General features: G+C 49.4%; 1 protein-coding gene across 2 annotated transcripts in view; it reads right to left on the reverse strand.

The window, feature by feature from the left end:
- SLC6A11 (solute carrier family 6 member 11) overlaps positions 1-17,579 on the reverse strand; it is a 117,073-nt gene extending 99,494 nt beyond the window's left edge. The window contains exons 1-4 of one of the 2 annotated variants that reach the window (XM_069483975.1): positions 17,276-17,579; positions 14,185-14,319; positions 13,932-14,072; positions 10,175-10,265 (exon numbers count right to left, since the gene is read on the reverse strand). In XM_069483975.1, coding sequence (XP_069340076.1) covers positions 10,175-10,265; positions 13,932-14,072; positions 14,185-14,319; positions 17,276-17,540 — 632 coding nt within the window. In that variant the 5' untranslated portion in view covers positions 17,541-17,579. The remainder of the gene's footprint in view (positions 1-10,174; positions 10,266-13,931; positions 14,073-14,184; positions 14,320-17,275) is intronic. The other variant, XM_069483977.1, reaches the window with a different exon arrangement.
- Between the last annotated feature and the right edge of the window lie 6,120 nt (positions 17,580-23,699).

Below are 23,699 nucleotides of genomic sequence, written 5' to 3' on the forward strand. Positions count from 1 at the left end.
AAACACCCTCCCGGCTGAGTTTATGCACAAATATTTTCACTCTGAAGATCGAGAACACATAATACAAGTAGACCACAGCTATTCAGGACTTACTAAGCCCAATTACTACCTCTGCTGCTACGATAACAATTACTCCCACTTTGCAGGCAGAGAAGGTGAGTGCAGAGATTTGAGGAAGGAGCCACAGGCTAGTAAGTGGAAGCAACAGGATTCAAGTTCTTGCCGTCTGGCCCCAAAGCCGAGGCCTCTGGGTCCCCGCAGTACACCACGGTACTTTTAAATAGCATTTCAACCACGGTACTTTTAAATAGCATTTCAACAACCGTAGGTATGAGCATCACCTCGCCCCTCGGCTGGAGGCCATCAGCGCAGCACTCAGGCTGCGATGAGCCGCAGGCATTAACTAGGACTTCTTGGCGCAGGGGCTCCGCCGAGGGGGCACCCCAGGCCTTGACGGTTTCCTACCGGGCGAGAGAGAGACCTCGCCTTGACCTTGGGCCTCCACCCCTTAAACGTCACTGGCAGGGGAGAAGCCCTTCGTGGTGCCTGGTGACGGAGGCCTGGTTCGTGCTTCAGGGATGGCCACCAGGGTGGGTCTGATGGGGACAAGAGAGCCGGAATAGCCGGCTTTGGCAAAATGCCCTCCCTACCTCAGCAGCTTGGGAACTGAAATGCTGTTGTGTGTTGTTTTTTCTTCTTTTACTTAAAACATACTTCCTACATTTTCTACTAAAAACCAGACAGAGACCACCTTTGCAGTAAGGGGATCAAGTGTCCGCTAGAGAACCCACTTCTGTGAGAGGAAGGCAGCGGAAGAGGGGATTACGTTTCTGAACGTCAGACCTTGTGCGCTTTGACAGATGGGGCACAAAGGAAAGTGAGAAGAATGGACCCAAAAGTACAGGGAGGTGCTGGCAGGGTGAGATTCCGAACTGTTACCGGTTCTGTCTCAGGGAGCGGAGTTGGGGGAAACATAAGTTATATGTAATCTGACATACAAACGTATCCCATGTATGTATCTGCTGTGTTTTAATTGCTTACAACAACATTCACTATTTTTAAAATCAGTTAAATATTCAGAAATTGGAATCAAAAGGTCACAACACCCTGTTCTGGCACAAAGTGCTGCTTTGGGTCTGCTTTGCTGAATCTCCTGAGAGCTTGGAGGGCTGCCTGGGCCAGCTCCTCCCCATGACTCTCTGGGACTCTCTGGTTCCGTCCTAAGTGGCACCTCCTGCCTGTCCTCCCCAACTGTACCCAAGGGGCCCCAGCACCTCGCTGGGCTAAGGAGGAGCCAGCAGAACGACCCCAGACCCTCTCCCAAGAAAGGAGCACCTCTTTCCCAGACCGCACCAGGGGTCCCAGGGGCAGAGAGGACGGCTTTGGGCTCTGGGGACACAAGCCGGAGTACTCGCTCAGTGTCTCTGAGATTATGTTTGGTTAATGGTAAAATGGAGATTTTTTTTTTCTTCACAGGGCTGATTTAAAAAATTAAATGAGCTAATGTTAACAAAAATGATGTAATAAATAAATAAACCCATAAAGATTAGCAGGGTGAAGCCAGGACTATAAATGGGATTTGTCACACACACAGGAGGGATCATTATAATGAATAACAGCTTATTCGGTAACACCATGGCTCCTATTTTTTATTATGAGATAAACATGTTCCTAATTTTAATCTTTTTTTTAATTTGAAACACTACAAAAGAATACAAAGCCAAAAGTAAAACTCTCTTTCTATCCCCTCCTGGTCCCACTCCTGGGTGACCTGTTAATAGTTGCTTGTGTTCAGACATGTTCTATGGGTATAAAGGCATGTACAGGACACAAGTTTTTATGCATCTGGTGTTTTATACAACATTGTACACCCTCACCTTTTCACTTACTTTCACCTTAGAGATCTTTTCCATATCAACACATTTTCTGCCTCTTTTTTTTTACCTGTTGTATAATTTATCTAATTAGTGTCATATTTAAGAACATTTTACACATGTCCGTTTTCTTTTTTTCTTTCTTTATTTTCTTTGTTTCAGAGACATAGTCTTGTTCTGTCACCCAGGCTGGAGTGCACTGGTGCAATCATAGATCACTGCAGCCTCCAACTCCGGGGCTCACACGATCCTCCTGCCTCAGCCTCCCAAGCAATTGGGACTATAAGCTTACGCCATGACACCTGGCTAATTTTTTTTATTTTTTGTAAAGACAGGGTCTTGCTATGTTGCCCAGGCTAGTCTCGAACTCCTGGCCTCAAGTGATCCTCCTGCTTCGGCCTCCCAAAGTGCTGGGACTACAGACGTGAGCCACTGCGCTCGACCGTTTTCTTTGTAACTGTCACGAACGGTGCTGCTGTAGACATGCCCAGGCTGAAGGTAACTAGCATGCTCAGGCCACAGACTAAACCTCCAGAGTGGGATTTGGGGGACAAAGCCTATGTGCCGCCCACGTGCTGAGGGTTAACGCTAAACTGGCTTCTACCGCTGCTGTCTGGAAAAGGAATAAAAGAGGCTTGAGAGTTGGGGCACATCCAGAAGCCACGCATCTGCCACCGTCAGGACGAGCCCACCACGGATGTGAGGGGTGAGAGGGCCTCCTACAGCGAGGGGTGGCTGCGGAGGTGTTAATTCTCTCACTTGCCTCAGTGTGTGGCCCTGCCAGGCAGGGGAGCCCTTGTCCTCCCAAGACTGCTTTCACCCCGCCTCCCCCAGCAGCCCTCCCCCAGGCAGGAACCTTGCTTCCCGCACCTGCCCCACGGCCAGCACGGCCACCTGGCAGCCTGGGGGGTCTGCCTTATCCTTGGCTCCTACAACTCCGAGAATATAACCTTTGAAGGCATCCCTCGGGAGCCTTCCGAACCCTGTAGGAGGACACCACGGTCCGCCACGCTCTGCCCCAGCCTCTCCGGCCGCCTCGCCACTCCCCACGCAGCCTCCCTCCGTAGGGCACGGCCACTGCTGCCTCAGCCTCAGAGCTGGGTCCGACTCGCTCACCAGCTCGCTTCCCTCAGTTCCCTGTTCAAACGCCACCTCCTCCAGAGGCCCTCTCTAACGCTCTCTGTCCCCTGAGCCCGCTGGCTCTTTCCGCAGGAGACTCTTGACTTACTGCAATGCTCTGCCTGTCTGGCTGTTTGTGCTGTCAGCTCCAGCAGGCTGTGCCTTCGTTTCGCTCATGCTGCATCTCAGAACCGGTAACGATACCCGCCCTCTAGTAGGTGCTCGGGGAGACTTGTGAGTGACGAGATGCTCTGGCCCCTTCCTGCCCCCTCAGCAGAGCCCCCCAACCTCCCACGGCCCCGGCTGCAGTAGCCTGCAGGTAAAATCCACAAGCCTCAACACGTAGCCTCAGGTCTCTGGGCTCCTGCCTGTGTTACGCTTCCCCCCCAGCACGCCTTTCGCTCACTCCTCGGCATCCTTCAAAACGCAGCCTCAGTATGGCCAACTTCATGCAGCCTCCCAAAGCCTTGGCTCCGTGCAAGCATCCTACAGGTAGACCTGGTGCCCTGCAATCTGAAAACTTTGTTTCCCCACATCCCAGCTTCTCCCACTGCGCTGTGCGCTTCCTCAGGCAGAGCCAGCGTCCTCCTCGTCTTTCTGGCTAATGACAAGGTGCCCAGCACCCAGTTTATACTAAGAAATGTCAAAAGAACAGTAAAGTGAAGAAAAAATGCACGAAGGGAGTCCCCCATGTCCGCTGTAAGGGGCAAACAGGAGCTAGCTGAGGAGCCTTCTCTAAAGAATGTGGAAAAGAATCCCCAGGGACTTCCCAAGCCCTGCATAACGTCCTCCCGTATAAGCAGCTACCATTTGTCGAGCACCTACCACAGGCAGCATCTTGTCTGATACCCTCAACAACCCTAAGGGGCAGGTCCGTTTACCATCCGCCACCCCATTTTCAGAGGAGCTCACGTGAGCTCAGAGAGGCTCTGTGAGTTGCCCAGGGCCACACACTTGGCAGGTGGAGGAAGCAATGACTTAAACTGGGCTCCAGAACTTGCTGGCTAAAATCTTCACTTTGGCCACGTGCAGGGTGTGGGTGTGGGGGAGGGGCAGGTAATCCAAACTAGCGGAATTAGATGGTGCCACACAGTGTTCGGTTTTGACTTAGGGAAAGGGCCTGGGGGCGCTTCAGATGCTGCAGCAGGAGCACAAAGGCTTCTCCAGGCAAACTGGCTGACTCTGCGCAGGCCTTGGCAGCCTGGGCTCAGCCGGGACTCTGCGCCTGCAGAGACAGGGCTGGAAGGGACACTTGTTCCTCAAGTAACAGGAAATAACTCACGAACCCTGCATATGACCCATCGAAGCTCTCAGAAAGCATTATCTCATGTAATCCTCACGGCAACCCAGAGAGGTCGGTAAGGCAGGGAGCAGCGTTAGTCCCCATGTCACAGATGGGAGAACCTGTCACTAATGTTCCGCTTACACATCCAAACCCTTCCAAACAGCTCCAGATGGGCCGCGCTCGGTACAGGAGCGGCCTCGCTCAGTCCTGGTCTCAGCCGCGCAGCTGTGCGCTAACAGTGTTTCCAGTCCACAGACAAGGACGCTGAACTCCAACAGTGGTGAGAAACATCCACTCTTTCATTTCAACAAATATTATCGAGCACCCAGAATGTGCCGGCAAGACAACAGTGAACAAAACTACACATAGTCCTTGCCAACATGGAGCCTAAATTCTACCAGAGGAAGAGAGAGAATAAACAAGTAAACAAAGATACAAGGATCTCAGATAGATAAAAACTATGTAGACATTAAGGAGGAGCGATGGGGTGGGGACTGGAGTGCCGATCCCGCTGGGATGGTCAGGGAGGGCTTCCCGAAGGACCCTGCAGTTAAGACTCAGTGACAAGAAGGAGCCAGCCGCACAGAGTTCTGGTGAGGAGTCTTCTTGGCGAAGGGAACAGCGAAGGCCGAGAGTCTGCAGGGCTGGAGGAAGCCGGCACGGAGGAGGGCAAGGGGCAGAGGGGAGGACGGGTCTGGGAGAGAGGCGGGGAGGCGCCCCTGCCCCACAGAAAGAACGAGGCTGCACTCCAGCCCCTCTGATCCTAAATCGCATGTCCGAAAGAAAACAAGTCAAATGTCCACACGACTTACAACTAAAAACTAAAAGCAAAACTCCCCCAGAGAAGGTAAATCAGAAAGACCAGGCCTCATCCTTCTGAATGAAGAAATAGAACTGGAAACCCTTGGAGCGTGATGCAGGCCCAGCACACAGGCTCGTTTGCTGAACGGACGCCGTGCGAGAAGGATTTACCCCGGTTGTGCACGCGGGGAGCGGGGAGTTGCTCCCCAAACCCTGGACTAATGAGACGTCTGGGCTTGAGAAGGGGAGTGAGGAGGAATCGAGGTTCATCTGATGCCGACACGCTGCTTGCACACTTAACAGCACTCGACCCCACCAGAGCACACAGGCTCGGAATTCAGAACCGCAGACATACTTAGAGAAACGCACGACGCCAGATGCGTAACGGCTTCCTAAGGGAAACCAGGGCGGCCTGAGTCTGAAATCTGACATCAGGAAGGTAAGTTGCCCCCTGCCAGAGTCAGAATCCACGGCTGATCCGGGGCCTGAGCTGTTTTCGTGGGCTAAGCCAGTAATTTTAATTACACCCTGAAAAGGGAAATCAAACTTCAACATGGGGAGGGGACTGAGGAGGTATCCAGGGTCATGGCAAAGGCACGGCCAGTGGTGAGGAGGGAAGTGGCGCCTTGCAATGGATCGTATGGTGGCCTGCAGGCTAGTCTGACCCCTGCTTCCGGAGGCCGAGGCCTTGTCTCCCGAGTCTGCCTCCCCCAGACAGGCAGAGTGTGCTTCTCATGTGCGCCAGGAGCGCAGACGTTTCTCGAACGAGTGAACCAGCAGGCAGCCGGGGCACTGACCAAGCAATGCTTATGCGGCCCTGGCTGGGGTCCCCGGAGTTGGGGGCAGAGTAAGGACAACACAACAGAAGCGCACGGAAGACGTGAGCAGAAGCGGGGCGTTCGTGAACCAGCCACACAGGGAAAAAGCAAAGAGGGCTGGTGAGGAAATGTTTTTGAGGAACCCTGATCCACTATGTGAAGGGCTGTCACATGGAAAAGGAATTAGTATGTTCTATCAAAGCCCCAGAAGTCAACTTTTGGCAGAATTTAAGGAAGAACTTCTTCCTATCAGTGTTCCCCAGACTGTGTTTCATGGGATAGTGGAACGTGAGCATTCAGGGTGTGGGGTACGCTGGCCGGTGGGGCAGATTCCAGTTTATTCCACAGGAAATAAGTTTGGGAATTTGGGTTAATCAAGGCCAAATGGATGTTCTCACTAAAGGATGCAGCTCTTAGCTCTTCTCAAACTTCTGTGTCTCAGCAGCTTTTCATAGGATGCTCCTAGCATCTCACACAATCTCTACATTCTAATCTCACCTCTGAGGAAAAGAGAAATTACAGTTGCCCAACAAAAGCATCGTGTGAAGAGGCCAGTGTCACATCAGCACCTGGGCACTTTTAGGACACAGAATTCAGTGCCACGTAGGTGATGCAGACAGAGATGCCATCTGATAACCTGAATAGAAAACTAGAACCAGGGGTTCAGTCTTCCACGGACTTTCATCCTGAATGACCAAGTAGCCGGCAAAAGGTCCTCGCACATGAGGAGGCTGTAGACCAGCTGTCCCTTTCTGCCACTGGTGTCCAGCTGAGCAGGTGGTATAGACATTGCAAAGGGATCCCACAGGTAATCAGTGCTGTTGGGTGGGAGGCTTAACGACAGCATGAGTTCTTGCCAGAGACCACTTTGACTCTTCTCATATGGTATTTTCTAGAACATATTGCCTGCCTGTCTGTCTGCCTTCCTCATCCATCCATCCATCCATTCTATAGTCACCGAAGGCCGTCCATTGCCTGGCAGTGGTGAGTAAAACCAGACAAGGTGTTGCTCTATGACTGTCCATTGGGGAATACAGATAATAAACAAATACGTTACACAAATAACGATTTAATTAAGGTTTCCCATATATGTTACAAAGGAAATGAGTGGTGCAAAACAGTAACTTAGCCAGAGACCTTGTCCAGTCTGGGGTTTTAGGATGGGCTCTCTAAGGGAGCACAGAGACCGTGTTTTGCAGACCCTTACATGTGCAGGTCCAAAACAAGTCTCTGTGACATTCCTTCAGGAAACCATAGCCCAGTAGGGTTGGGAAATTCCACATAGGCCCATTCAGCACAGAAGCCTCCTCTCTAGCACAAACCTTATGGATGCTCTATTTGAGACTACGATTCAGTAGGTCTAGGTAGGTAACCGGGTGATTCGAATGCTACTGCTCTTCAGACCATATTTAAGTAGCTCTACTCTATAAGGCATTTTTAAAAACCTAAATAAATGGGGAACTAGCTATACCATGTTCATGGACTCACTCATAAAGATATCAAGTTTCCTCAAATTCACCTGTAAGTTCAATAGATTTCTAATCAAATTCCCACAGAATTGTTTTGTTTATTGTTGCTGGTGGCATTGTTTAACCTAACAAGCTGATTCTCAAATTCATTTGGAAGACTAAAACAATTCTGAAAAAGAACAAAGTGAGAGACTTGCTTGACCAGCTAAAGGCTTAAAATAAAACCATAGGAATGGTATTAACACTGATAGATAAAAAGATCAATGGAACAGAATAGAGAGTCCCAAACCAGACCTGTCCTTGCAGGAAAACTATACGTAGAAGGTAGCATCACAAATCAGCCAGAAAAGAAAGAATTATCAATAGGTACTGCTTTAAAAAAGATGGTTATTTATTTATTTATTTATTTTGAGACAGAGTCTTACTCTGTTGCCCAGGCTAGAGTGCTGTGGCATCAGCCTAGCTCACAGCAACCTCAAACACCTGGGCTCAAGCGATCCTCCTGCCTCAGCCTCCCAAGTAGCTGGGACTACAGGTGTGCACCACCATGCTCAGCTAATTTTTTCTATATATATTTTTAGTTGTCCATATAACTTCTTTCTATGTTTAGTAGAGATGGGGTCTCGCTCTTGCTCAGGCTGGTCTCGAACTCCTGAGCTCAAAGGATCCACCTGCCTTGGCTTCCCAGAGTGCTAGGATTACAGGCGTGAGCCACCACCCCTGGCCAAAATATGGTTAATTTTAAAAATTGGATTTCTACCTCATGCCACATTAAAAACATTAAATTCCAGACAGGTTATATTCCTAAATGTAAATCAAAACCTTAAAATTCTTAGGAGAAAATACAGAAAATGTTTACAACTTTGGGGTAGGGAAATATATCTTAAATAAGACACCAACTGTCCAAACCAAAAAGAAAAGATTGACAAATTTGACTTCAATAAAATTGAAATTTCTGTACACAACATATAAATAACAAAGAAAAGCCACACACTGGGAAAAGATAAGAGTATCCAGAATGTATCAAGAATTCATATCTGTTAGAAAAGACAATCCAAACAGAAAAGGATATGAACCTGAAGTTCACAGATGAAGAAATCAAATAGTGAAAAAAACATAAAAAGATGCTTAACCTCAACAGTAATTAGAGAAATGCAAATTTAAAATAATGAGATATCATTTCACACCCTTTATAATGTCAAAACAAAAACCTCCCAGACCAAGTGCTGTCCAGAATGTGGAGCAGTAGAAATTCTCACACACTCTTATTTGGAGTGTAAATTAGGTCAATCTCTTGAGAAAACAATTCTGCCCTACCTGATAAAACTGACAACACACGTACCCTACGACCCAGCAGTTCCACTCAAGAAAGCGTACGGACAAGACATTCACCCAGTGTGCTTACTAACAGTGGGAAAAAGGGCTACAGTCTAAATGCCCATCAAACGGCCCTGGAGAAATACAACGTAGACTATGCATACAATTGAAACAGTCTATGGAGAGAGGGGAGAAAGAAAGAAAAAGAAAGAACAAACCAAAGCTACATGTACCAATATGGATACATCTCAAAACCAACATTGAGCAAAGAAACAAAGTTGTTATAAAAATGTAAGTAATAGATACCATTCGTATAAAAATTTTAAATATTCAGGAAAGACCTCAGTGGTTTTGGGTACATATACATATTAAGAACAAGTATAAAGATGTACATGAGAATAATAAACCTAAACTCAGCATAATGACCTCTAGAAAGGGAAGGAAAAGGATGGTATCTGGGAAAAGAATAAAAATCACTCCTAAAACCACTGCCCCCTCCCCCCCACACACATACTGCTATTAATTAGCATCGGGTAAGGGAGGCTTCTTCAATGAAGCCAGGCCTTTTCATATTGAAAAGCCTCAGAAAGCATCTCATCCAGCCTTCCACCCATACAGGAAACTTCTCTTCAACACCTGAAGCAAGGGATCCTCCTACCTCTATAACAGAAACTCCAAAGTCGGGACCACTTTATATGGTTATACAGGTTGTACATTACACAATTCTGGAGTGCACACTTCATAATGTTAATCATGACTCCTCAGGTTGTTCAGTGTGCAACTTATACAACCATATCCACAAGCCCTGTAAGGGTCTCTGATAAAACTATGCCCATCTCTGGGAAAATGCCCATCTACAAAATCACTGCTTATAATTTCAGTGGATTTGGATTCAGACACAATCCCAGCAATGATCCACAGTCCTGTGCTGGTCAAACACTTCCAGGAATGGGTACTCACAATCTTCTGAAGTCCTTTCAGACAATGCTATTGAGTTCTTCCTTAAGCACATTTGAAACCTTCCTCTTTTTAACCTCTATCCATTAAAGTTGATCTACTTCCTTTCCACATGACACCTTGGCTACTGAAAGAAAATGCCGCCCCCCACCCCGCTGCCCCCAGAGACTTCTGCTTTCTAGGCTAAATATACTCTTGCTTGACTTAGCTTATTGCAAACATGCTATATCTTCTCTTTTGTTCAAAATGAAGTTTTAAACTGTCCATCCTTTCACCAAGCACTTCCTGCCCTAATAAGCAACTAGGCATGCTGACATGTTAGCAAAGAACGAGAAAGCATTTCTCTGAGCTGTCCCTTTGGGAAACCCCTGAAGATCTCCACGCTTGCTTCTAAAGCGGCCAAATGCCCACAGAAGCCAGGCAACGTCAGGCTGGAAGAAGAGTCAGCCTTCTTCAGGGGACAGGGCAAAGCCAATTGATCAGAACCAGGACAGGGCCCCACAGGCCAAGGGAGACTAGTTCTTCTCCACTTACTCCCAAAACTCCATGACGGGGGAGGTGGCATTCTGCAGGGACACATGGCTGTAGTTGCTCACATTCAGTTTCTGGAACTCCACACAATTTTCTACAGTGGAAACAAGACAAGAAATACAAGAAAATTAACTTCCATGAGGGTTGAAACTTAAAAAACATTCAGCGCTCATATGCAACCCGGCAGTGTCATCTAGCCGCCCCCAGTAAATATGCCTCAAAGAACACTGTGGGGACAATCAATACTTCACAAACAGGTGAAGGTCCTCTGCTGTAACTTTACAAACAGAGAGAGGGAGAGGTCTGATTAGAACAGGATGAAAGGTTTTGGGAGCAGGGGACAGAGTGCCACTCTCTCCCGTTCCCACCCCATGTGCCCTAACTTTCCCAGCCTTCGTCCCAAAACTTCTCTTCTTTTCTCCACTTCCCTGCCTCCGGCCTGTCCACGGCATTTATCTGCCATGCTCAGCGGCCCCAGGTGGACTAGAGGGACTAAAGCAATGGGTCAGTCATGGTGTCCCTAGGGCAGAAATGCAGTTGAGACTCGGTTTTCCTTTATGTAAAAAGGGGCTAACACCACGGCTGCCTCATAAAGGTGTGATGACTGGGGGAAACACGGTAAAGAATCCCTGGCTCCCTCGTCACTCCCCAGCTTGATTTACTGAAAGCGTCTTCTCATTTTGTGAAACTTGATAACCAAGGGAGATTTGAATCTCAAGTAGAAACATCCTAGTTTTCATCCTTCAAGGCCCAAAGCAACCCATTAACCCCTCCTTCAGGAAGCCTTCCCTGATCTCCCTCCTTTGAATTCTAGGAAAGTTAGACTTCAAAGCCCCTCCAAGGAATCACCTTCTCCAACACCCTTTATTTTGAAGAGGAAGAATCTAAGGTTCAGAAATAGTTAAGGGACCCTCACCTGTACCGTCCTCCTCCTCTATAAAGGCACCAGACAGTTAGGGACAGAACTGAGAATAAACTCCAGCCAGGGATCCATCTCCTTCGCCATGGTTAGTGACCGGTACTGTTCACCACCATGAGACTTGGGCCCCTCTGTTCACAGAAGCTGCCAGGGCCACCAGACTGTGGGCTCCCCAAGGGCAGGGCCTCCTGCACCTGTCTGCCTCGGAACACCCTGCGCCCTGCACAGTGGCACACAGAGCTCATGCCAGCTTCACCCTAGCATGTCTTTCTTCTCCTAACTACATCTGTAATCTCTGGGGGCAGGAACCACCTCTTACAGGTGACGTTTCACACGTTGCAAGTGTTCACATCACCTTTTGAGAGAACGGGGACTACAAACCAGTGGGAAGAAGAGGTTTGCAGTCCACCAGGGAACTCCCCGATTATCTGCCTCCTTCCTGCTGCTCCTGCAAGCGCTAAGTACATTCCGAAAGGAGGTGGTCTGGGGGTCCACAGTCAATCTTGAGAGGAGTCTGGAGATCTGAATTATAATGTGTAAACAAAATGCCTGCAAGTGTCCTGTGCCTTTTGCTGGGGAGAGGAGCCCTTAGCTTTTATCAGATTCTCTAAAATAGTATTTCTCAAATTTTTTCCCTAGAGCAAAAACATTTCTCAGACACCCAAGGTTGAAAGTTATTTTTATTAAAATGATATTTAATCATATACAAGTAAACGAGTTGTAAAATCTTTGTGATTATAGTATTCATATAAAAGCAAAATTAAATGTATAAATTAAATACCAACTAAACTACAAAACCAACACAATTCAAAGCGACAACAAAATGGATGTAGGAGCAGGTAGGAGTCAGGGTCTGTTGGGTTCAGCGGGCTCATTCCTCCACGGGCTAGTTGAGACACGATTCTACCACTTCTGGTCACACTTCTGCAAATCCTTCATCCCTATGGTTTGTTGCTTCCACAGCTGGACTTCACTTAGTAACAAAGCTCTACTTGTGAATTAAATCTCTCTGCTCTCTTTCTCTCGGCCACCAGCATTCTTTTTGCCACAAACGCTTCTTAAATTGCAAACATGCACAAAGTCAGGGCCTGGAATCTCCTGACTGCCCTCAGTTAGAAGGCGGTTGTGCAGACAATCCAGAAAATGTACATATTTTTAAGAGTATCCTCAAAATAAATACACACAAATTAGCACAGAGGACTCACAGGCCTCCAAGAATATGTCCTTGAATTTTAGTTTGATAAACATCTCTATGAGGTCCCTGGCCAAAGGAAGATTATGAACCAGGGCCCTAAAGAGATAGTGAGATCTCCGCAAAACGTGACAAGCAGGGGAGAAGGGTGGAGTCAGTCACCGGGGCTACACACTAGATTGCAGCGCCTTCTAGGTCTAACGCCTGCTGTTCCTTCTGTTGGTGACCAACATCCTGCCTGGTCTCACTGTATCCCAGTCTTCAGGATGGCAGGACACTTTCAGATATGACCTAACTACAGGGTACCACACAGAGCATGAACCAGTTAAAGTGTGTGTACCATTCCACGCAAAAGGCAGCGGCTGTCTGGAGCACTGCTGAGAAAGGTTCTGAGGCCAAGCCTAGACTGAGCAGGAAAGAGTGCTACGATCAATTAGTGATGTCTGCTGCAGGCACGGCTATCTTAGGAAGGAATTGGTTGGGCAGGTATTTGCCTTCCTTGGATTATAAAACTCAATCGTGATAGGAGGACAAATTAGAACTTGAATAATATTTCAGAATCAAAAGTAATCTAAAAGATTATCCATTCTAGGGGAGAGGGGGCTGAATTCAAACAGTTTGTAAGAGTTGGGTTGGGCAGGTACAGTAAATGAAGAAAGTGAGCTGGGCAGGGACTGTGGCAACTCAAGGTCAGATGTGTCACCTGAAAGCAACAGCAGCTTCTCAGCTGCAGCCATTGCTGCCAAGCAGGAACGTGGGTCTGCTGTTGCCAGATCTTTTAATTTTTTAAGAGATGCTGGAAATTTGGGTTTTTTGTGTAAGGCTTCTGATTTTTAAATTTTGGCAATGAAATATTTTTTTTTTTTTTTTCTTTTTTGAGACAGGGTCTTGCTCTGTCACCAAGGCTGGAGTGCAGTGGCATGATCATAGCTCACTGCAGTTTCAAACTCCTGGGCTCCAGCGATCCTCCCACCTCAGCCTCTCGAGTAGCTGAGACTACAGATGCACACTACCACACCCAGCTAATTTTTCTATTTTTTTGTAGAGATGGGGTCTTGCTATGTTGCAAGATGGGGTCAGGCTAGTCTGGAACACCTGGCTTCAAATGATCCTCCTGCCTTGGCCTCCCAAGTGGCTAGGACTATAGGTGCATACCACCAATGCTTGGCTAGCAAATATATTTTTTAACATTTGCTGTTTGTTGATCTAAAGCCTACCTGGCCTATAAGTCCTCTGGTTGCAGCCCTTGATCTGGTCTAACCCTTTCAGTTTACAGAGAAAAACCTGACACTCAGTGAGGCAGAGCTAGAATTGGAGCCCTGGGCCCCTGAATCTAAGTCTAGTGCCTCTTCCTCATACTCCCACTCTATCCCCAAGGGGCCCAGTCCCTGAATTTGACAAAGGGAGGAAAGAACATCACTATTCTCCTAACCACACCAATCCCTGGGCCGACACTCAGCTCAGACTTCAGGGCTGCCACTCACAGAATGTACCAGACCAGGTACAGAGTTGACCCGTTTCAGGGACCAACCTAGAAAACTGGACTCATGATGAGAGCCAGAGACCAGGACTGGTCTAGAGGACAGAACAACCCCCAATCCCAGGTCCCTCTGCAGGAGCAGCAGAGAGACCTTCCGTGGGGGCCATACCTGTGTTCCACACATGCCCACAGGTGGCCCAGGGGAGCTCCGTGGTGAAGCAGTTGCACAGGTAAAAAATGGCCCATGCCAGGATGATGATGTAGTACACATTGAGATGGGCCTCGATCACCTGCGTTGCATAGCCAATGCCTGAAAGGACAAAGGAAAGGGAGCAACTGAGTCCCTGTCTTTTCAAAACAGCCTTCAGCTGCCTTTGCAGGTAGACATTCCCTGAGCAAAATTTTATTTTCTCAGTACATACCTTCAAATAAAGGGCAAACTTTCCTCCAACAGGTGATGCCACCTTCACTTGTGAATTGCCCCAGAGCTGTTTCCAAGAAAAAAACAGGAATTCCACAGCAAATAAAAAACACCACGTAGGGAATCAGGAATGCCCCTGCAAGAATGCAAAGGAATGAGATTAAAACCATCCCCACCATTTCATGTTTGGCACAAGAAATCTTTAATGAGCATCTACTACAAGCAAGATATAATGTCTCTGGGCTTGAATTCAAGTTCCCACTATGAGGACAACAGTCCTTAGAAAATGCAGCTGGATTTGTGTCCTCTGCCACGTACCACCTTAAGTAAGTTTACCTCACATCTCCAAGCCTCAGCTTCTTTGTCTGCAAAGTGGGGCTTTAGTCCTTAGTAGCCACAACACATCTCACAGAACTGTTGTACGGCTAAGATGATAATGTAAAAGAAAGCATTTTATTGGCTCGATTCTTTTACTTATACACTTCATCCTCCAGCACAGGTCCAATTCATTCCTTCCCTGAATGTTGCAGCCTTCTTTTTCATTCTAAAGTAACCTCAAAGGCCAGGTGAGGGGGACCCCTTCCTTTCACTTACTCTGGAAGTATCCTGCAAAAAATGTCTTCCATAAAGCAAAGCATTCTCGAGGAATTCTATAATGAGCAATATCAGGCCTCAGTTGAGCACCCCTGCACAGGTATGGAGTTGCGTTGTAAGGAGTCTATACGCAGCAAGGCTGGCTTTGAACCAGTCTGGCAACAGACCACCCTAAGCTTTAGCACTGCTATCTTGAAACATAATACCTACTGCCTGGGCCCTTCTGTGAAACAAATTAAATAACTGAGGTGAACATGAGTTATTACACCCAGAAGGGGACTTTTCCCAAATCCCTCATTCTCTCTCTCCCATCTAGTAACAAAGCAAGAAGACACATGCTATTCGCCACCATCTGATCTCACAAACGAAGGCTTACTAACTGGAAGCACTTTTTGCTAAATGAAGTCTCTTTAATCACAAGGATTAATAACAACAATTTCGATCAATCCTGATAGCAGGACCACATCTACCAGGTTTTGAAAGGGTCTCAGCTTTTCTGGGCAGGCGACTCATTTAAAGTTTCATGTTGGGAGAGAAGTACTTTAAACTATTGTTGGGATCTATGAGTAGAGCAGCGTATTTTTTACAAGTTGAGAAGCAGCCACTCCAATTATATTAGAAGACAAATATTTATAAAAGGGAATAAGGGGCTCTGTTTACTGAATCTAAATCTAAGTGATTAAAACAAGCTTGTTTTAAAACGGCAGGTCCTGTAATATTGATATGTTTTATGCCTGTGAACCCTCTAGAATTTAACAGAGGACACTTTCTGCCAGCCTTTTGGCCTGTGTGTTCACAAAGCTGGTAATCCCTGCGTAACTCAATCAAACCAGATCTGTGCATCCAATGGAAGCTCTTGAAAAGTTAGAGTAGGAAAAAAAAAAAAACACCAAATGACTCATTTTTTAAACTTTACTCACTACAACCGTTTTTTAAATCTGTGACAGAATTTGTAATTAACCCAATTTACCCTGTTTTCTGTTTTTAGGAATGCTTTTTGTGTTGGCATAACAATTTCCTGTTTGAAAAAAGATGGTAAAACAATTTGTGCCTGGGACTACCCCGAAGGGTTTCCAAGTGGACGTCGCAGCTTACAAAGGCTGAATCCGCAAAGAGAAGCGGATTCACAGCTGAGAGCACAGGGCACGTTTGGGGTCTCCAAGTCCACTCCCTCTCTCCCCCTTGCCAAGCCACCAACACCGGCGGCCACTTCATTACCAGTGCAGAGCAGGCTTGGAGCAGCCTGTGCCTTCAGGATGAATGTCCCCGAAGAAAGGCCCGGGCCAAGCAGTACCCTCCTCGCTCTCCCAGCAGCTGCTCGCACAGGAAGTCCTCTCTGCACAGCCCCACAGAACGGCCCCTGCCAGCCAGACTCTGAGCCTCCTTCTCTGGGGTTGGGGAATTTGCTGGAGGGGCAGGCGCACAGCAGTGAGGGGGAGAACACACAGGCACAGGCTTTGTCTTGGAGAAACTGTGCCACCGAAGGTTTTACAGGGGCCCTTGCCATGGACCCGCTGACATGACAGGAGCGGGTCCTGAAGGCTGGAGCCCCTTCCCTGAGCTGGGAGAGTTGTCACCCACTGCTGCATCTTCTGCCAAACTAACTTTGAGATGTTGTCACTAGAAATGACACTGTCACCACCTTCCCTTCCCTCCCCCTTCCACATCACCAAGCATCTCACAAACATTAAATCCGTGTTGTTGCTTTTGTTGTGGGTGACTCTGAGACCAGTAAAAGAAACTGCTCGGTGCCAATTCTTCCACCAGAGGGGTCCAAAAATATTAGCTCTAGAAATAGCCTTAAGAGCAAACGAAAGACGAGGCAGGAAAGCAAACAGCAATGCCTCACCTGAACGTCCTCCCTGTTGTTAGTCCCAGCCCAGTTTAAAGCAAGGCCTGCGATGGCAGACCCCATCTTTATTTCTGGCTAAGTGAGGACTTCTCTGACCCTTAGTTTCCTCATCTGCAGAATAGGTATACTGCTGCCTACACAGGTGATTGTGAGGATGAAATGGGATGATATAGGTAAAGCCTAGTTAGCACGGTGCCCGGCATTCCAGCGAGCGCTCAAAAACCGGGACCACTCAGATAATTGTCAGTCCCTTTCTCTCAGGCCACCTCCGTTTCGCAAAGCCGAGGCTCCAAGGGGCTAGGCGTCCGCTGCCCCAACGCCACCGCGGTGTTTTGCAGAGCCAACGGCAAGGGCTCCTGGGCTCGGTGGGCACCTCATGCTATGGACCGAACGTTCCCAGCGGTCAGCCCGCGCTCTGGCAGGTGGCACACTCAGGTGCGAAGCGGCACGTGCGCATGCGCACTGCCACAGGCCGGCCAGGCTCTGCGGTGAGTTCACAAACCAGGTGGCCCGAGGTCAAGGTTCTCCGCGCGGGTCCCGCTTCACGCAGGCGCGGGAGGGGGTCTCGCGCTCACCCCCTGGCTCCCAGCCCCCACCGGGCGGGTGGGGCCCCCTCCAGTCTCCTCCCTGTCGCATGCCGCCTCACCTCCTCCATTCTTGTAGCACAGGTAGGGGAAGCGCCACACGTTGCCCAGCCCAACGATCTCCCCGGCCACGCTCAGCACGAACTCCACCTTGTTGTTCCAGTGGCCGCGCTCGTGGACCGCCTTGTCGCGCTTGTCGCGCGGGTCGCGCGCGGGCACCGCGCCCCCGCCGCCGCCACTGCCGCCGCCGCCGCCCGGCGCCTCGGACTCCCGCGCCTCCTCGGCAGCCTTCCCATTGCCCAGGGGCAGCGCCTCCTCCGCCGTCATGGCCGCGCTGGCTGCCTCGTGCGCCGGCCCGGCTCTGCGCCGCCGCCCCGGGCGGGCTGGCTTTTCAGGAGGCGCGAGCGGGCGGGAGGGGGAGGCAGGGGGTGGAGCTGAGGGACCAGGCCGGGCCAGCGCGGAGACGGGGACAGGGACGCGGCGCGCCGGCCCGGCCCGCAGGGCGCCCACGCCGCCCCAGCCCGGCGGCCCGGGAGCCGCGAGCACCTTGCGCGCGCCGAGCACCTTGGCGCGCCGAGCACCGCGCCATCCTTCCCGCAGCCCTACCCGCTGGCCTGCTAGGACAAGAGTGGAATGCAGGCCTAGGCGGGCTCTAGTCACCAATTTGGTGCTGCCACTCTCCACGACCGTCAAACGTTTGGGCCTCGGTTTCCCCTACCTAGTAGGAGGAGTGGACGCTAGACCAGGCTTCTGTAACTTCAACGTGCACACCAGGCACCTGCGGGGCTCCTTTAAGCTGCAGAGCCTGGTCTAGTAGGTCTGGGTGAGCTGGGGAGTCTGCCCTTCTAACGGGCTCCCAAGTGATGCCGATACGGACGGTCCAGGGACTGCATTTGAGGAAAAGGAGATCAGTGGACCCTTGGCTCCTTCCCAGCCCCCAAACACCCTGCAGGTCTTGTCCATGCTGGTGTCCCCTGCTTTAAACACAGTGTGGCAGTTAAGTGCTTGTGCCTGGAGACAGGCAATCTAAGTTGAATCTTGTGCTCCACCTGTCTTAGTTGTGTGACTTTGGTCAGTCATCTGACCTCTCTGTGCCTCAGTTTCCTGATCTGCAAGACGAAATACCAAGAGTGTCTTTCTCTTAAGTTTTTTGGGGGCGTGGGTTTTGGTGAAAGGTTAGCGAGTAAATGCTTAGAAAGTACTTAGTACACTGGAAGTGCTCAATGAACATTAGCCGTTATTAGTATTATCATACAATGTGTAGACATACTTGTGCATCTTCTTGCTTAAGAGTTGCCTCCCTACTCACTTGTAAGAATGATAAACACTGTCCTGTTCATTATGCTAGCCACAGAGCTTAGCACGAGAATTGTCACATCATATGTGCTCAGTAAATATTTGTGACCAGAGAGGAAGGGAGGGAAGTGGGAAGGAAGAAGAAAAGGGGAAGAAGAAAGGACTGTTAGAGCTGCAGGGGGCCACAGTGATGTCATTGCACAGGCCCGGGGAAGTCCAGATGTGGGCCCTCCATCTGTCCCTCGGAGCTCCCTCTGGGGCTGTCTGGGACCCGCTCCTTGAAGGGAGGGAAGAGGGAAGGAAGAAGAAAAGGGGAAGAAGGAAAGACTGTTAGAGCTGCAGGGGGCCACAGGGAGGTCATTGCACAGGCCTGGGGAAGTCCAGATGTGGGCCCTCCATCTGTCCCTCGGAGCTCTCCCAGGGGCTGTCTGGGACCTGCTCCTTGTCTTGTAGTCTTCAAACTCCTGCCTTCAGCTTCTTTCCTTCTGGCTCACAACTACTCAAGTCTCTCCACACCTCCATCCTCCCAGAAAGTCCTCCCTTCCACCGTCTTCCACTTCCCTTCCCCCTCACTATCATATTTCTTGAAAGAGTAAGTTGACGTGCTGCCAGGCCTGTCTTCACCTCCCACGCGTTCCTCAGCCCACGGCAATCTGGCGCCCACCCCCACCACTCCTCTGAAAATGCTGTCTGTGAAGTTCCGGACGCCCTCTGATTTTGGCAAACCCTACAGCTCCTTTCCCAGCCCCATCCTGTCTGGCCTCTAGGTAACTTTCGGCACTGTTATTCCCTCCTCTCCTTACGGTTCCTACTGGCCTGGTGTGGTTTCCTTGATGTTGCCTGCCTCTGCTACTGTTCCTTCCCCTGTTTCTCTGCTTCTCCTTTCTCTCTCCTTAAATTTGGCCTTTCGTATACCTTGAGCCACCCAACTAAATGCTGATGCCTCCCAAACCTCTGTCCCCCTGTGATGCCCAGGTTATGTTCAAAAGCAAAGATCTTGCAGAGCATTCAGGGCGAGAGTCAACTGAGTTCAGATCGATGTGGCTTCACATCCAGGCTCTGTCCCTTGGAAGCTCTGTTATCTCTTGGCCTCAGGCTCCTCCTTTGCCCAGTGGGTTCTGACCTCACAGGGTGGGTGTGAGGATTAAAAGCCTCCGTAGGTGCCCTGCAAACAGTAGCTCTCATTTTTATCGTGAGAAGGAGGAGGAGGATGGTGATGTCCTTCCCTTGTTTAAAAGCCTTCATCAGACCTTTTCCTACAAGATAAACCAAATTGCTAATCTGGTATTCAAAATTCCCTCGCAATCTGATTGTCCCACCCTTTCCTTCTAACTTCATGCCATTATTTCTCCCATGCTAAAACATGCACATTTTCATTTTCTTTTGGTTGATCCCTGATGCTGCATATAGAATGGGCAGCATAGGAAGGAATTCATCTTCGACCTGGATAGTCCTTGCACATGATAGGTACATAGTAGCTAGGAGTCAATTTATTAAATGAACAACTACATCAAAAGTTAGACATGTTCCAGAATCTTACTACTGCAGTGTTAGGCAATCACCCCAGACGCTGCGTAAACCGCCTTCAAATCTGATTACATCTTCACTTCATACTGGTGCTCAGCATGATCAGCTCCAGGAATTGACTTCCTCTGAGCAGCTGTGATTCTACCAGACACTCTGGGGAAGTGACACTGAACCAGTGTGAGAGGGCTGGAGCTGGCCATCGTCTCGTCTGGGACCCAGTCTGAGTTCTGCTGACGAATAGCTCTGTGGCCTTGGGTACATCACCCAATCTCTCTGAGCTTTGTGTCCTCATTTCATTCAAACGGGCAGGATCATCCCCATGTCCCAGGGTGGTCTTCAAGGTGAGGTGAGACCACATGCAGGGAAGGACACTGTGCACATACTAATGTCACATCCCCCCTTCATTTCAGGGCCTCATCTCTGGACTGTTTCCACCTCATCCTTTGTCTGTGGAGCTGCAGTGGCCTGAAGAGCACACACCCAGGGTTAGCAGGGTGGAGGACTTGGGCTGGGACACAAATGGACACACGTCTCATCTCCAGAGCTGACCCTGGTGCAGCACAGCAGAATGGGTAAGAAAGTCACCCTGCTTGGTTTCAAAGCCAGCTCCAAATGACCTTAGCAAATGACTTCATGTGTCTTAGTCTAAGCTTCCTTATCGAGAAGATGGAGTGCTATCAGGATTCAGTGCATTAGTATTTGTACAGCACTTGGATTGTGCCTGATAGGGACATGTTTGTTAAATAAATACATACACACAGTCTTCAGAGAACAGAAATGTCAGACCTCCCTTATTCCTTCCTTGGGACAAGCATTCAAAGTCTTTTATCTCCTGGAAATAGCAGTTTCTGTCGTGAAGGCTCATTTAAACATCAGCCTTGCTCATTCATTCATTCACCAAATACTTCTGGCTGTCCAGTTATTTTCCAGATGTGATATTGGTCACTAGGGAGCAATACCAGATCCAAGGCTGGCCTCAGTGCTGTGCTGGAGTTGGCTCACACTGGCTCATGAGAGCCAATTATTGCATCTTCAGGGATTTGCCAACCACAGTTGCTGGTGTCTTGAAATCTGTCATGGTGGTTGCATTTACACCACAGGAAACTGGGAGCACCACAGATCAGCCCCACCCTCCCTGCCAGTGTGCCAGCTCACCATTACAGGACGGTGAAGGAGGCAGATATTAATCAAGCAATTGCAGAAACGAATGGAAAGTCAGAGGTCCTGGGAGATGCGCAAAGGAGAGGTCCGTGGTGCTGCAAGAGCTTGAACGGAGCAGTCTGACCTTGTCAAGGAGATCAGGGAGGGCTCCCTGAGCAAGTGACAGATGAGCAGAAGCCTGAAGGGAGAAGAACAGTGAACCGGATGGGGAGGGGGCTGCGGCCCTGGAGGATGCTCGCCAGGGTTGAGGCTGGAGCACATGGTGTGGAACGAGATGTGCCTGAAGGTGAAGTGTTTTCAGCAGTGGGTGATGTGAGAGCACATTCCCACTGTGAAAAGATGACTGTTGCCACAGTGTGCAAAGCGGATTATAGGATGGGGTGGAGGAGTGGAGAAAAGGCCACTGCAGTGGTCCAAGCAAGAGACGGCAGCAGCTGAGGCAGGAAGAGGAGAGCGATGTTGCAGGGACGCCGTCCGCAGGACCTGGCCCGGGGCTGGATGTGCGAGTGAGGGAAGGGAAGGTGTCAAGTTTATCTCCTGAGTTGGTAGAAGGACAGCATCCCATTGAAAGGGTGATAGTTCTCCTTGACTTTGTGCCAGGATGCCCACAGTTGCCTCACTTAGGGTGTGATAAATCAGAACCACCGGGCCAGGGGACTGTCCCCAAATGTGTGAATGGTTGCTGAACCAAAACTTACGTGGCAGAACCAGGCTCAGAGAGGAAGCAGAAAGGAGTTAGGTGCTGGGAAGAACTTCCTACAAGTCATTCAGTGACGGAATAATCTGCCCCAGTCACAGCGAGCCCCACAGGAGAGGCCGAAGCAGGAGCTGGACTGTCGTAGCACAAGGCAGGGACTCCACAAGGGCACTTCCCAATCGTGAGAGCCTGAGTCTGCAATTTTCTGTGAAAGCCTCACCTCGTTACTACCACGATACTTTTTTCTAGTCGGTTTACATTTAGGGTCCCAATTCTTCACCCCTCCCATACCCACACCATTGGCAGGGCTGTCCCAGCACTAAGTTTAGCCACGTGTGTTGCTTTGGCCCCCGGAGTGAGGCGGAAGTGGTGATGAGCGGGTTCCAGGCCTGCCTGCTCTGACTGCTGCCAGCGCCACAGGGAGGATGCTCCCAGGTCAGTCTGCTGGTCCAGGACGGAAACCAGACACACACAGGTCAGAACTGCCCCAGCTGAAGTGCCCCCCAGAAAAACCTGGGCTAAAGCAGAGGCCACACTAGACCCGCGAATACGTGAGCAAACCCAGCCCAGATCTGCCAACTTCCAGCCTCGTGACTTAAAAGCTGGAATAGTAAGTGTCTGCTGCCTTAAGCCACCAAGCATTGGCTTTTGCTCATGTCCTTCCCCTTTCTGAACGCTCCCCTTCGCTTGCCAGACAAAACGCATCCTCATAGCCCCGTGCAAAGCCCTTTCCTGAGTGCTCAGGTGACCTCTCTGCCCTCTCCACTCTCGGGGCTCCTGCACTCAGTACCACCAGGGATGAAATGGTATTTTGCAACCTTTACACACCCAATTTAGGAACCTCCCTGGCTGGGGAGCTGTAGAAACATTTCTTCCTTCAATGCCCTCGGCACTGGTTCGGGGAAAGATCCTTACTGTGATGGCCAGAACGAAGATGGAAAGGTGGGTGACCTCTCCCGCAGCGCAGTCCGCCCCTTGCCCCATGGCCGTCTCCTCAATCTTTACGCCATGTGCTTGTCCCCTGCCACAGCGCTAGGACACTTCTTTTGAAAGAACATACTGTAAGAACTACCTGTATTTTCATAGAAATATGATATTTGGATAAATATTGTGGATAAATGAACATGAATAGATGATAATTCTCTTTGTATACTGTAGTAAATTGAATTATTGGTCCCAACTGTACACTCCCATGTAATTGTATTCTATATCCTCACCCTTGCTACCACCCATGGTGGGCAGACTGTGTCTCTCCGGTACTTGACCTTGGGCTTGGCCATGTGATCCACTTCAGCAAGCAGAGGCCTGAAATGCACTTGCCCAGCTGGGCTTTCCCTCTTCTCTGCTGACATTACCAGGAGAAGAGCATACCCCATGTGGCTGCTGCCCCTCCAGACTGGGCCCCAGAGGGAAATAATGGAGCAGAGATGCCCTCGCCCAAACTGAGGACCCACAGCCTGAAGCAGAGCTGCATCAGCCAAATCACATGAGTGAGAGACAAATGCTTATTGTTATATGCCATTGAGATTTTGGGGTTGTTATGCAGCAAAAGCTGACTGATACACTTATTACAGGCTGTGCTTGGGCCCTCATGTACCCCATCTCTGTTATGCTTCATACCACTGTGGGGTGGGAATGGTAATATCTTTATTCTATAGATAAACAAGCCAAAGCTCAGAGAGGTTGAGCAACTTGTCCAAAATGACACAGTGAAGCCAAGACCCAAACCCAGTTCTGACTTATGCTCTATGTCCCGTGGGGTCTGACTTCAGTCCTCTTCTAGCCAGTGGTTTTACCATGTGAAT

Source organism: Eulemur rufifrons, chromosome 10 (genome assembly GCF_041146395.1).
Source record: "Eulemur rufifrons isolate Redbay chromosome 10, OSU_ERuf_1, whole genome shotgun sequence".
Classification (NCBI taxonomy): domain Eukaryota; kingdom Metazoa; phylum Chordata; class Mammalia; order Primates; family Lemuridae; genus Eulemur; species Eulemur rufifrons.